This window comes from Micrasema longulum, unplaced genomic scaffold, assembly GCF_059751315.1.
Source record: "Micrasema longulum isolate JH-2025_06_02 unplaced genomic scaffold, ASM5975131v1 h1tg002045l, whole genome shotgun sequence".
NCBI classification, from domain to species: Eukaryota; Metazoa; Arthropoda; class Insecta; order Trichoptera; family Brachycentridae; genus Micrasema; species Micrasema longulum.
Genome location: NW_028279213.1, coordinates 230,144 through 243,670, shown reverse-complemented (window position 1 = coordinate 243,670; position 13,527 = coordinate 230,144). Strand labels below are relative to the sequence as shown.

Sequence of the window (13,527 nt, the reverse complement as noted above, 5' to 3'; positions counted from 1 at the left end):
ATAAAAAATATATGAAATGGATTTATAATAATTCATTGTACTTACGAAATCAATATGGATATTGTGGAGAAATGTTTTCATATAGATTTTTTTTTAAATACATTACTCGAAAAACCTTTTTGACCTTGATAGTTGTGACGTCAAGATTAGTGACAATGTTCTAAACAAATTTGAATGGTCGGGAACAAATAAACATGAATCGTGACGTATTAGGGGCGTGGCCAATGGAATGACCTTTTTTGCGGAATTCAAAATTTCAAATTAAAAAATATTTTTTATGCTACTTAGTAACAAAATGAATTTTTTTACTGGCCAGTATTTCATAGACCTTTATTACTAAAAAGTTATATTTCCCTATTCTTTAGCTCATAGTGTAATGGTTTGCGCATATGGATACCATGCATTGCAAATAATTTGGAGAAAATAAAAAATATTTATTTATTAACACTTTATATACAATAAATATAAGGGCGGGCATATTGCCTTAAGGCAATTTCTTCCTACCTACCCAAATCGTTCAGTTTGAGAAAATTACAAATACATGGACATATTGAATCTTACTATTTTATACAAAAATTAAAAACAAAGATTAACAAAAATAAAAAAAATAACACTACTATGAAGAGAGGAGAGGGGATGGGAAGGAAAAAAGAAGGATAAAGGAACAATTTAAATATTAAGATAGTGACATTTCAAGCTTGACTTAAATGTAAATAAAGAAGGGGTCTTTAACATTTGTGGGTAGATTATTCCACAATCGAGCGGCTACTACTGTGAAAGAGGAGGCAAGAAAATACATATTTGCTTCTGAATTTTTTCCGCTTGATACAAGGTATTAAAATTAATTTAGGTGTAATGTAGAGTATTTTTCTGTATGTTCCTTATGACTACCTTAGACGTTGACGGCGTGAGAGAATACGCGGTAGGTAAGAATTTTGACAAATAGGTATTTGAACATTGTCTTGACTGAGTTTTTCGTTTTTTTTTTTTAGAAAGAGAACGAGAATGAAATTTTTCTTTGTCGGTACCTTTTCCGTTTTTCAAATTTATTTATCATATTTGTAAACCGTACGTCCGAGGCCGGCAGATAAAACTGGACGCTTTTTTGGGTTTTCGGATGGTCCTAGCTCCCATAAGAAACGATTTATCAAAAAAGCAAAATGCCAATGGTAAAATAACGTGCGTAAAAAAATCATCGCTCTGGTGCCATAATGAGGAATTCCAGCCCAACCCGGAATTAAATTTTATTTTATTTTTTGTGTACACGTGAATATTAAAAAAATTTGGAGTAGGATGAAATATCTCAAAAACGCACGCAAAAATAAATAAAAAATGTTAAAAATAGTATTCATTTTAAAATCGTAAATAATGACGTCACTCCTTATATCTACGTGTAGTATTTCCGGTTTCCGCTTTAAAGCCCCCGCACCTTGTAAGGAACGTTTTGACCATAGAAAAAAAAGACTATACAGTATAGAAATATAGAGTATAGAAATACTTTGTTGACATTTCAACCAGAGAATTTGTCAACTTTCTAGGTTTTTCTAAATCGAAATGTTCGTAAAAACAACCATAACATAGAAATGAGCAAATTACGATCAACTAAATGAAGTAATCAAAGCAATATTCCATAGATTCTTGTCAGTTTTGTTTTTGGCATGAGAATACAACTTACCGCGGTCAGTGAAAGTAAGAACGCCAACCGTTTCATGACGTCACTGCTAAAAAGTGACACACTGATTACAGTCATTTGGCGCGGTATTTCATAAATGTAACTTTAAAAAATCATATCTTTGTAAGTAACGCACAATTTTTTTAAAATATTTTTTTGCTTAGTTAAATAGTACGCTTTTAGAAGAAAAAAAATTAGAAAACAGTGGAATTCCTCATTCAGGGAGAAACACCGAAACTTCGTTTGTATGAAGAAAAGTAAGATGGCGTTTCCTCTTAAGTTTTATCTTCCTGCTTGCCAATGGTAATGCCGGTAGGAAAAGCAATGTCTTTCTTCTTCTTGCGGTGCCTTATCAGGTCCCCCCGACGTTACCAATCACTACAGCTAAAGCATTTTGGTCCTGCGCAACTCCGAGGCCAGGACAACTGCTTGTTAGATGTACTCGCCAAAAGATGACCAGAATGGTTTCCCCTTGCCTTCTCTGGTGGATTTTTCTGTCGGGGCTACCTTCCCTTAGCTGGTTGGTTCTGGTTTGGAGGCGTCAGAAACTCGCCTTTCATCCTCTCGCTATCTGCTGTGATCACACCGTTATGAGTGTGATCCGTTCGCGACGTGGACGTTAGTTTGACTAGTCAGTAGTGTTGGCGGTGAAATGCAACTGGGCATTTGCAGCATTTAATAGAATCACACCCTCCAGCATGATGTGACTCACTGCGACCCTACTGACGCTTCGAACCCCGAGCAATGTCTTTACTCAGCCATATCTCTTCGGATATCGACATCTTTCATGTTGCTGAAAGAAAGTCTAGGGAGGATAACTTCCATTTCATTTTTATTTTACCATATTTCACATTTTAATTCTACTGTTAATATAACTTGTGCCATGTATGCCTTGAAATACATCATTTATAATGTACGTAAACGTATTAAATGAATAAATTGACATTGAAATACCTATGGTGTAATGGCACACACGGTGGTTCTACATATTATGTCACTGATATATCGATGATATTTATAATTTAGTAGATGTCACTGTTTTTACGAGACATTTCCGCGTTGCTCCGTGTTTAACTTTCCTGAGATTCCCCGGGCACCATAAATTCGCGTTTAACAGCAGCTATAGAGAGATAATGGTCTTCCTTTTGTTTTGTTCAGTCCGAACATAGAAATAGGTTGGGTAATTCCAAATGATTATTCGCATCAAATTTTTGCTCAGTACAACGGTATAACACTCCTAACATAAGTCAAAGAAAAATAATTTAGAGCCGATGCCAGCCTTAGATTTTTATCAAAGGCACAATACCAAAATCAGGAAAAATGTTTACAAAAACATAAAGAAAATCATTATAATAAATTGGTGACACTTGGGGACGTTCAGCTGAGCAAATTTGTTCCAAATGGCCGTCTCTATCCACCATTTTTTTGTTTTACTCTCTACCAAACATTCATTTATACCGGATATTTTATATTTATGTAAATACCATGATATTTTCGAACCCTGAATATCACAGGCTGTCTTATGACTTTCTTCTTCTTTTCAGACCCGTATGCAGTCATTAGGAGTATCGAAACAAACCACAGTACTAAGCACATTAAGGCATATGGTTCAGCATGAAGGATTCTTCAGGTAATTTTATTTGATTTTTTATTCTAAATATTTGAATAAAACATTTTAAAATAGGCTTTAAAAGAGGCCTGCCTTCAGAAATAATATTTAAAAAGTTTGTAAACAAATAAGAATGACAATTAAGTAGTAAAAATATAAATTGCTGGTCATCAATGGAAGGGAAATTAAAAACATTAAAATTACAAAATAATGCAATGAAGATAATAGTGCTCTAAACAAATATATCATATTAAAATGTACAAAGAATGCATGAAGAAATTGGCTTTCTAACATTGAAGCAGCAAATAAAATATAATACAATTTTCCTAAATAAATTAAGAGTTAAATAAAATAAAAAATATTTTAAAAATTAACGAACTATGCCCTACATATGAAACTGGAGATAATAAAAGATTTCTAATGAGAAGTCTCAAAACAGAGTTTTTTTATGAATGTCCCCTGGGCGTTAATGAACAATAGAAATAAATAAATAAGCAAACCGCTTATTGTATGTTTTATTCCTCCGAAGGTGGTTTTAAACGCCATGTCATTACTTTATCGATCCAATAATCTATTTATAAATGTCCATTCGACTATAAATCCATATCCATCGTTTGCCATAATTTTAAAAGCATTTCGTTTCGTGAAGACACAAAAAATTACGTACCGAGATTTATAAAAAGGAAAATTTCTTTAGAATATTATTTGTAAATTTGAAAATCCACATTTCTTCAATCCAACATCAACGGAGGATGGATTGAAATATTGATGTTCAAACATAGACAGAGTGTGTTTAATGTTACTTCTTCTTCAGTCTTCACCATTCCTTTCCGCACCTAAAGGTGCACAGGGCACTGCATTGGTTCACCCATTACAGCGTATCTTGATCATTTTTGTTACATGAAGGTAAGATGCTCAGACTTACGTTTCAGGTGCCAGTCCAGGGACTATGAAATTTTCTAGTGTAAAAACATATTTTTAAATAAACATTTCATGTCAACTATGCCGGGAATCGAACCCGAGACTTCTTGCATGGAAGGCAAATGCGCCGACCACACGCTTTTATGACACAAGCAGGCATTTCTAAACGGTTTCGATTCTAAACGTCGAACCTGACTGGTGGTCGAAGAACGACTAAATACGATTTTGGCATGAGTTAAATGTCATAATTTTTAGGGCTTAAGGCATGTCTATTTGTCTATGTGTATTGATATGTCAATGGCCAAGGTTGATTTGACTGCACCGTTCACCCTGTTTCCGGCACACACTACCCTCCTTTCAATATCTTTCAGTATTTCTACCACAGTTATCTCACATTTAGTCATACTTTCATTTCTTTCACAGACCATCACATTCGATTTATCGATAGTGACAGACGAAAACAAAATTTTCGGTCGAAACTGGAACTTATTTTAATAAGTTGAAGGTCATTTCAAACCGCCCTAAATTAGGCATATTTTTAAATCTTACAAATTCATTAAAATACACAATAAAATAAAAGGCATGAATTTAATGATTGAATTTGTTTAATATTACCGCTTTTTGATTCATTGTTATGTTATAGATATTACTTATTTGTAACGGTTCTTTGATGTACGCTATAGGAACTTTAACTTGTTAACTAAATTCCTCTAAGTTAAATTACTACGTACCAAAAAGTAAAACAACTTTGGCTAAGAGACATTTCTCTGTGGTAGGTCCAAGAATTTTTAATTTACTAGATCAGGTAACAAAGGAATCTGAGTCATTTTCGAAATTCAAATCTGGTTTGAGTAATTGGTTTGCTCGAACGGGAATAAATTTCTGCGATCAAATATGGACTAACTGGTAAATGATTGATATGTATTTATAAATGTAAAATGTAATAATGTATAAAGTATCAATGATGTGTATAAACTTAATATATATGTATATGTATGTATAAAATATAATATAAATATGTATGTGCGAATATGAATATATATGTATATAGGTGTGTGAATGTATGGTTATGAATGCATTACAAGTGCCCCGACTCAACACGGATTTTCTAGCGAGTCGGAGCAAGTTCACAGACATGGGTCGTTCCTGATTATGTCGCTATAAACTGTGTCTCTGTCCTTAACAAATGTATGTATAATGTAATTAATAAATAAATAATAAAAATAACTATAAAGAATTACAAAAAAATAAATATAAAATATTATAGAGCTACTAACTTTAGTCAACTAATCACAAAATCTGTCTAGTTTTTATTTTTTATATTAGACGATGGTTATAAAATAATTTATTATTTGAATGGACAGCAATCCAATATCCGTAATAGGGAAATATCACAAACTACGAATACCGATAAAAATATATTAAATGGATTTAGAATAATTAATTGTATTTTCAAAATCAATATGGATATTGCGGAGAAATGTTTTCATACATAAATGTAAAAAAGAAATTTAATAAAAATACGTTGCTAGAAAAACGCGACGTGTTTGCCCTTGGTTTTTGTGACGTCAAGATTCGCGATAATGTTCTAAACAAATTTCAATGGCCAGGAACAAATAATCATGAATCGTGACGTATTAGGAGCGTGCCCAATGGAATGACCGTTTTTGCGGGAATCAAAAATTACAAATTTTAAAATATTGTTTATGCTACTAATGATTAAAAAATTTTTTTTTTACTGGACAGTATTTCATGGACCTTTATTACTTGAAAAACGTAGCAAAAAAAGTGATATTTCCCTATTTTGCTAATTTTTCACCAAGTACAGCCGAACGTAATTTGATACATCCCGGGGACAGGTTTCGGCTCTGCCAAAGTTTCGGCATATTTTTGGACGAAACCAAAACCTTGGCCGAAACTTTAGTCGGTCACTATTTATCGACATTTATCGGCAAATCCCTCCCCCTGCATACATTGTAGACTTTATTTATTTATTAAGGAAATCATACAGTCTTTATATAATACAAGGTACAAAATAACAATTGAAAAAAGTAAGACCGATTACAGATTTCACACTAATTTATTATGAATGCAGAAGGAGAGGGGAAAAAAAATTACATTCTAAAAAAGTAAAAATATTAATATTTAATAAAAAGTACATAAAAGGGAGAAGACATTGTACACAATATACAGCTATAGCTCCAACTCTACTTTCCTCCCTTCTCTCCTCTCTCTCTGCTTCCATGAACATATATATTGTTTTGTAAAAATTCACAACCAGTAATAATCAATTAGATGCAGGTAGTAGATGTACATATGAATAAGTATAAATGAAGAGTTGAAATTAAAAGTTTAAATTAAAATCAAAAGTAAAATTTTAAATTAAAATTAAAATTAAGAATCAAAATTAAATAGTTAAAATTGAAAGATAAAATTTAAAGTTAAAAGTGCCAATATGTCTTCTTGCTTATACTGATCATCGTGGTTTCGGATGTGACAGGGTTTAAAGAACACCTGTATAAATAGTGTGTGCCCATAAATGTAATCAAAACAAGATAAAAAATAAATCAAAATAAATCGTGTTTCAATAAATTGTATAAAACTAATTTACTTTAAAGCCTCGTCTCATTGGAAAATACAAGATGTTTAAAGTAGAAAAGTCTCTAATTCGTCTTTCTTGAAAATATGTGTTTTTGGAGATGCTGTAGTTAACCACTCGCATACAGAAATAATTAAATAAATACAATCCAGATTTGGTGGAATGATTTTGTGTGTCATAGCTGTCAAATTAAAAGACTTTCCACTGTTTTGCAAGATAGCACCTGGAAGCTAATTACAAAACTCCCATCGCGTGTTATCCGCAAGATCTGAAACTGTTCAAAGTTCCGAAACTCTCTTGTGCTCCGATCACGCGATGTTGTAATTCTAGCCCTTTTGACTTCCGCGGAGTTCAAGGTCAGGACCTTGACAAAGCTGCCTTCAAACTTGATTGAATAAGGTGGTTATTATAAGAAGTATAAAAATGAACATTTATTTTTATGAGGAAGTTCAGCGATACGGGAAATTGTATATGAAAAATGATTTCTTACACGCGGCGTTATGGCGAATGAAAACTTTGAACTACGTCAAAAGTTTTAACGGATCAACCAATGATAGAGTGTTGTGTTAGATTTCCGGTGCATTACTGTCCTTAGAACCGGTCCTAGTGAGGTGATCTCTTGAATCCAACGAGGAAGTTCAGCGCTACGGGATATTTTATTTACTTACAGTTTATTACACATTTTTTGAGACGTAAGTCCCAACTCCATGGCACTAAAAGACCTGTGTTGAGTTGGGACGAATAATTAGGTAACACATACATATATCACCACAAAATATTATAGGATCAGAAACATAATAATAATTTAAATAAATAAATATATTGCACATTTATATGATACTCAAACATTGATAATTTAAACTAGCCAACTCAAACATTGATATGAAAAGTATTTTCTCTCTCGCGATAAACATTAAAACATTTAATTGTAAGGCAAAGTTTCTCTAAATGTATAAAAAAATCACAAAAAGTAACTACTTTAAATGACGTCACGAATTCGTCTAAATCAACCAATGATCGATTTTCGGTTTACGGGAAGCCAACTCACCAATCAGCAAACACCAAACTCAACGAAGAGAACTCGTGACGCGACAGGCGGAGTAATTTCAAAATTACAAAGCTTAAAAATATCTTCTCTTTCTCCTTCTTTTCCACATCTGCTCCTTAGTGGAGCACGTGGACATTACCAGTTGCCTCCAGGAGACCCTATCGCCAGCCAGCATTTTCGCCTCCTCCTACGTCCATCCAGCGCCCCTTTGTTCCGCCGAATCAAGTCGAAAGATCGTCGTCGACGGCCTTCCAGGATGGCGTGAGCCCGCAGGTTTAAAGAAGAGGCAACTTGGGTTTAGGTTCTCCTGAGGCGTGCGCAGTACGTTTCGAAGCCAGGTCCAACGCAGCATCCTCAAGACGCTCGTTGGAGGAGGCTGCTGCGTCCGTTTTCGGACTTTAATGTTAGTTATAAAATCGAACCACCTTATCCTAATATTCTTACTCTAAAAACTCAGAAGTTTGGTGTTTTGAGCTTTGGTAAGGTGCCAAGATTCGCACCTTTATAGGAGTACTGGCATTATACAAGAGTTGAATAATCACAAACACAACTTTTGACACCTAAGCAATTATACGCTAATTCAATACTCGCTTACAGATTTAAAAACTTTTCTTACTCAAATGAAAGACATAACCCCAACAATACAAAAGGAGTACAAATAATGCAGCAAAATAAAATACTTAAACTCATTAAAATAGCATTATATCAACTCATTAGTCAACCCGAAGAAAGAAAAAAAATTGATAATGATCCTTAAGATAAAAATTACTTTATTTAATTGGCGTTCTTATCATTTCCCAAAATAGTTAATTTTGAGGGCCATTTTCAACGAGTTGTTAATAACTCACTATGAGTAGAGTGATATTCGAACCATGGACCTTTGAGCCATGAGTCCGAGTCACTAGCCACTATTTTAAAACTGACTTAGGAAGAATAAGTACAAACGGTTCAAAAAAACAATTCAGGTTGAACTTGCCAAAAAAGAGTCAGGCTCTTGTCTTTGGCAGTCATCCGGATTGCTAAATATCAGGATCGTTATTAGGAAATAAAAAACAAAGGAGATTTTATATCCAAAAAGAGCGCTGACGGCCGGCGCGTTTTTTTGTCAAAGCCATTAACTTTGCTGGACATGTTTGATTTATTATTTTAAAAGGAATAACCTGCTAATCCTCTATTAAAAGGCTTGCCAGCAGGTGGGAAAGAGGGGATATGGAAGGAGGTAATGAAAAACACCCATGCTTATTGAGAAAAAAATATTTCTTGGATTCCTTTCTTGCAATTGGCGGGAATCGAACCCGCGACGCCAGTTTCACAGATGGCTGTCTAACGGCACCACGTTGCCTGTAACTTTAGAACTCATTGATACGAATAATTTCAGTTTTACTGTATTTTAATGTACTGTACTTGCCTTGTGATTTGGGATCATTTGCTGCATAAAAGTTTAAAGACAATAGGGAAGTATCACGTTTTTTTAAAATTACATTTTTAAAGTAATAAAGGTCTATGAAATACTGTCCAGTAAAAAAATATTTTTTTGCTAATTATTAGTAGCACAAAAACTCATTTTAAATTTGTAAATTTGAATTCCCCCAAAAACGGTCATTCCATTGGCCACGCCTCTAATACGCCACGATCCATGTTCATTTGTTCCTGGCCATTGAAATTTGTTTAGATAATTATCACGAATCTTGACGTCACAACACCATCATTTTTTGTATGTGCATAAATATATTTATATACTTAATCTTTTTTTTATATTAACGTAAACTGTATATTTTTTTTCTTCTCTTTTGGGTCATAACTGTTTTTCTATTTCTTTAATATTATTTTAATTTATAGGAAATATATTCGATAACCATATTTGCCGCAACAAATCGGTTTCTTAGAACAGGCATTTGCCCATATAGGAACCGATTGCAACATTAGGCTTACTAATATTTCTGGCTTGCCGACCCTTCATATACTGAGCCTACTCCTAGTACAAGCAGAATTTGCCAGTGTTTTTTGTGCCATTTTGTAAAATATGAAATGTATGTATAAATTTAAAAACTAAATTAAAAATTATAAAATCATTATCATTCCCTTTCCGCACCTAATAGTGCAAAGGGCACTGCATTTGTACACCAATCGCAGTGTATCTTGATCATTTTTGTTACATAAAGGTAAGATGATCAGTCTTACGCTTCAGGTATCAGTCCAGGGACTATTTTTATTTTTTACATTTATTTGTTAAGGAAAAACAACAGTTGTTATATATAAGAATACAAAATATAAAAAATAGTACGTACACCCAGTTAAAGTTTTTCACAAATATAATGAGAGAACATGTTACACAGTAAAGAGAAAAATAATATATTAAAAAAGACATGAGAAAAAAAAAAGCGCGTAAGAAGGTTAAGGGATGAGGAAATACAGTGGAGGAGAGAGATTTTCATAATATAGTTGACCAATTCAAAATTTTGATATCATAATAAAATAAACATATTTAAAGGAACATAAACTTATCACACACTGACAAACGTTTCATTTTACAGTGTTTCAAAAAGTTTTTTTTTGAAGTCACCAAATTTTGTATGAAAAATATCTAAATGGGGACAAAGTAAATTAAATTTGGAGCAGCTACGATAAATAAACGAGTTTTGAACATGAAACTATGAAATATTTTGGTGTGAAATCACCCTTTTAAATAAATATTTCATATCAACCATATCGGGAATCGAACCCGAGACCTCTCGCATGGTAGGCAAACACGCTGACCATTACATGACGAGGCCGACAAACGTCACAACAACCAAGGCCAAACACGTCGTATTGTTTTAGCAACGTATTTTTATTAAATTTATTTTTTACATTTATGCCTGAAAACATTTTTCCACAATATCCATATTGATTTTGAAAATACAAATAATTGTTCTAAATCCATTTCATATAATTTTATTGGTATTCTTAGTGTGTGGTATTTCCCTATTGTTGCGTTTTTGTCAAAGTTGCAAAATTTGCGTTGGGTATCTTTAATTTTTTATGCAACAAATTTGGTCAATTTTTATGAAAACGAAAACATTTTTGACGTAACTAATCTTAAGAGTCCAAAATCACTCGCTAACGAGTGGAGGCTTAAAAAAAATCTTAAGAGTAACAATTTCAGTGTCTCGGTTAAATTCAATTTTCTTGAAATAATAGTAATTTTTCGTGTTTTGGTAATATAAATATTATAAGTGGTTAGTAGACAGAACGTTCCTTTATTATTTATGTAAAACTTTTTTTTTTATCTCTCATAGAATACATTTTTGTTATTTTCTTAGGTTAACCTTTTCTTTTATTTCTTTCATATTTTATTAACATTTTTTAGATCTTAATTTTAATAGATACTTTTGATATACTTATTTTTTTTTTCTGTAGATATGAAATGAAATTTTCGATTTACTTTATTTTATTTTTTATCTTGTTTTGATTACATTTATGAGCACACACTATTTATATATGTGTTTAATTTTTTTCTTATACATAAATATATTCAAGTCAATTGCTATTCTTTAATTTTAATTGTATTATTTTACTATATTTTCTTACTTTAAAAAATATATATATATATTTCTTTAAACTATTTTTTATGTTTATTATTTTATACGTATACAGTATTATATGTGTACTCTTTTTATTTGATTTTTAATTAAAACTAATGTCTGATGACAAACTATTATTGAATAGTTTATCGGGACAAAATATATTTGAATACTTTGTTTTCTTTATAATGTATTAATATTGTAATAATGTGTATATTTTATTGAATAAAGACTCCATGTTCCTTCGATGAGTTCATAAAATTCAATTATTATGTCAATTCATTATGCGTAACTTCTAGAAGTTAAATATAAGATAAGTAAATAATCATGTACGTAGTAGGTAATGAATGATAATTAATTATTATTAAATATTATTGATACTACAGTAAATACTATGCATCTTCTATCGTGCATCAGTAAGTATGTATAATAATTTAGCACGGTGACTAAGTCGGATTTCCATGTATTTATCTGCTTTGTGACCAAACGAAACCTTCAGTCAATTTTTGTATAAAACCTTGCAGAATGACAAGGCGCAAGTCTTTATTAGATTGGTAAGATTTCGAAGAAAAATTCAGCTTAGAACGCGTCGAGTTTTATATTGAAAATGATCTTGACAAATATTAAAAAAAACGAAAATCACGCATAATTTTTATATTTAAAAAGTTTTTACATGCTTTTTTTGTACACTTTCATATTATTTTATATTTATTTTCTCTTGTTTGAAAGAAGAAAGAAAGTAAGGCTAATCAGTGCCTCGATTATGATCGCCATCTTCATCTGTATATATCGAGACGGTATACTTAACTTCTGTACTATCTGTATCTTACCTCGGTATGTTCTACATACTTGTCATATCGACATCACATGATCGAAACAAGCCAATGAAATGACCGCAAACAATTAGTCCGCGTTCCTTACGCCATTAACATTTAAAATAGTTCTCATTTATATTTTAAATAGGCTTCTGTAATAAAAAGTGCTCACTTCAAATCGATTATAAACTCCAATAAATCCCAATTCACGCAAAAAATGCTAGCTTGAATACTTATGATGACTTTTGGAGATCACCTAGACGTACGCTTAACGATCGTCTGTATGTATCTACCGATCGACTACAAAGCCGGCTCCTTTAACGTCTTGATACATACACTCGGAAAGATAGTAAAACAGATGGAAAAAATATAATAACTAAATTTATTTTTTACAGTGGCAACTTCCTTACGCCTAGATGCTCTTATTTGTTAATAGGACAGAATATAGGGACATTATTTTCACATCTAGGCGTTCGTTTTATTAAAGTGACAGTTATGTAGGAATTTAATTCGACTTCAAAATTTAGTTATTTCTCTCTCATATTTTTTATGGGCTTTTAAGAAAAAAAGTGCCAACCTCAAAACGATTAAAATTTTTAATAAATCATAATGAAAGGAAAAATTGCTCGGTGGAACAAAATTTCTGACACTTTTAATGCTTAGATAAACGTATCGAGGAGTTCTAGACCCGTCGGTATAAACCGATGTACTTACATCAAAACTTGATGGTGGGGGTATCGGTATTATACTTTTGTAGTCGGTCGGGAGACTTTTATCTTCAACTATGACGTCATACTGAAACTATGTCATTTTAGAGCGTGGCTTTTCATGGGTACGCGGTTTTTCTTTTTAAAAAAATGCATTGTATTTAATTGTATATAGAAATCTATGATTGCCCTAGAGATTTCTAATAAATAAAATGGTAAAAGATCTTATTTACAAGATTTGACCCAATGAGTATTGAATCGTGTAATAAACCGGGTTCGATTTCCGGTGAAAACACAAAATAAAATGTGATTTTTCGCAAGCCCGGGTGTTTTGTTCTGTATTTCACCACTGTAGTTGGCCCTCTTGGCCTGTTGTGGTGCAAAAAAAAACAAAAATAGACGTGAGGCTTATCACAACAAAAGCGGGAATCTTCATCTCATAAAAAAGTTTTTGTGTTTTCACCGGGAATCGAACCCGGAACCTTCGGTGCGCGAGTCAAGCGTCTTGACCACTACACCACGGAGGCCGCCAACTGAATGTATAAAGGTATAATATATTTAATTGTTTATTTCACGGCAGCGTGGTGCAACCA

General features: G+C 32.4%; 1 protein-coding gene across 1 annotated transcript in view; it reads left to right on the top strand.

Annotated features, from left to right (window-relative positions):
• Positions 1-13,527, top strand: part of LOC148273198 (mitoferrin-1-like) — a 64,768-nt gene that overhangs the window by 9,498 nt on the left and 41,743 nt on the right. Inside the window, exon 2 of the mRNA XM_088239032.1 lies at positions 3,217-3,302. Coding sequence (XP_088095158.1) covers positions 3,217-3,302 — 86 coding nt within the window. The remainder of the gene's footprint in view (positions 1-3,216; positions 3,303-13,527) is intronic.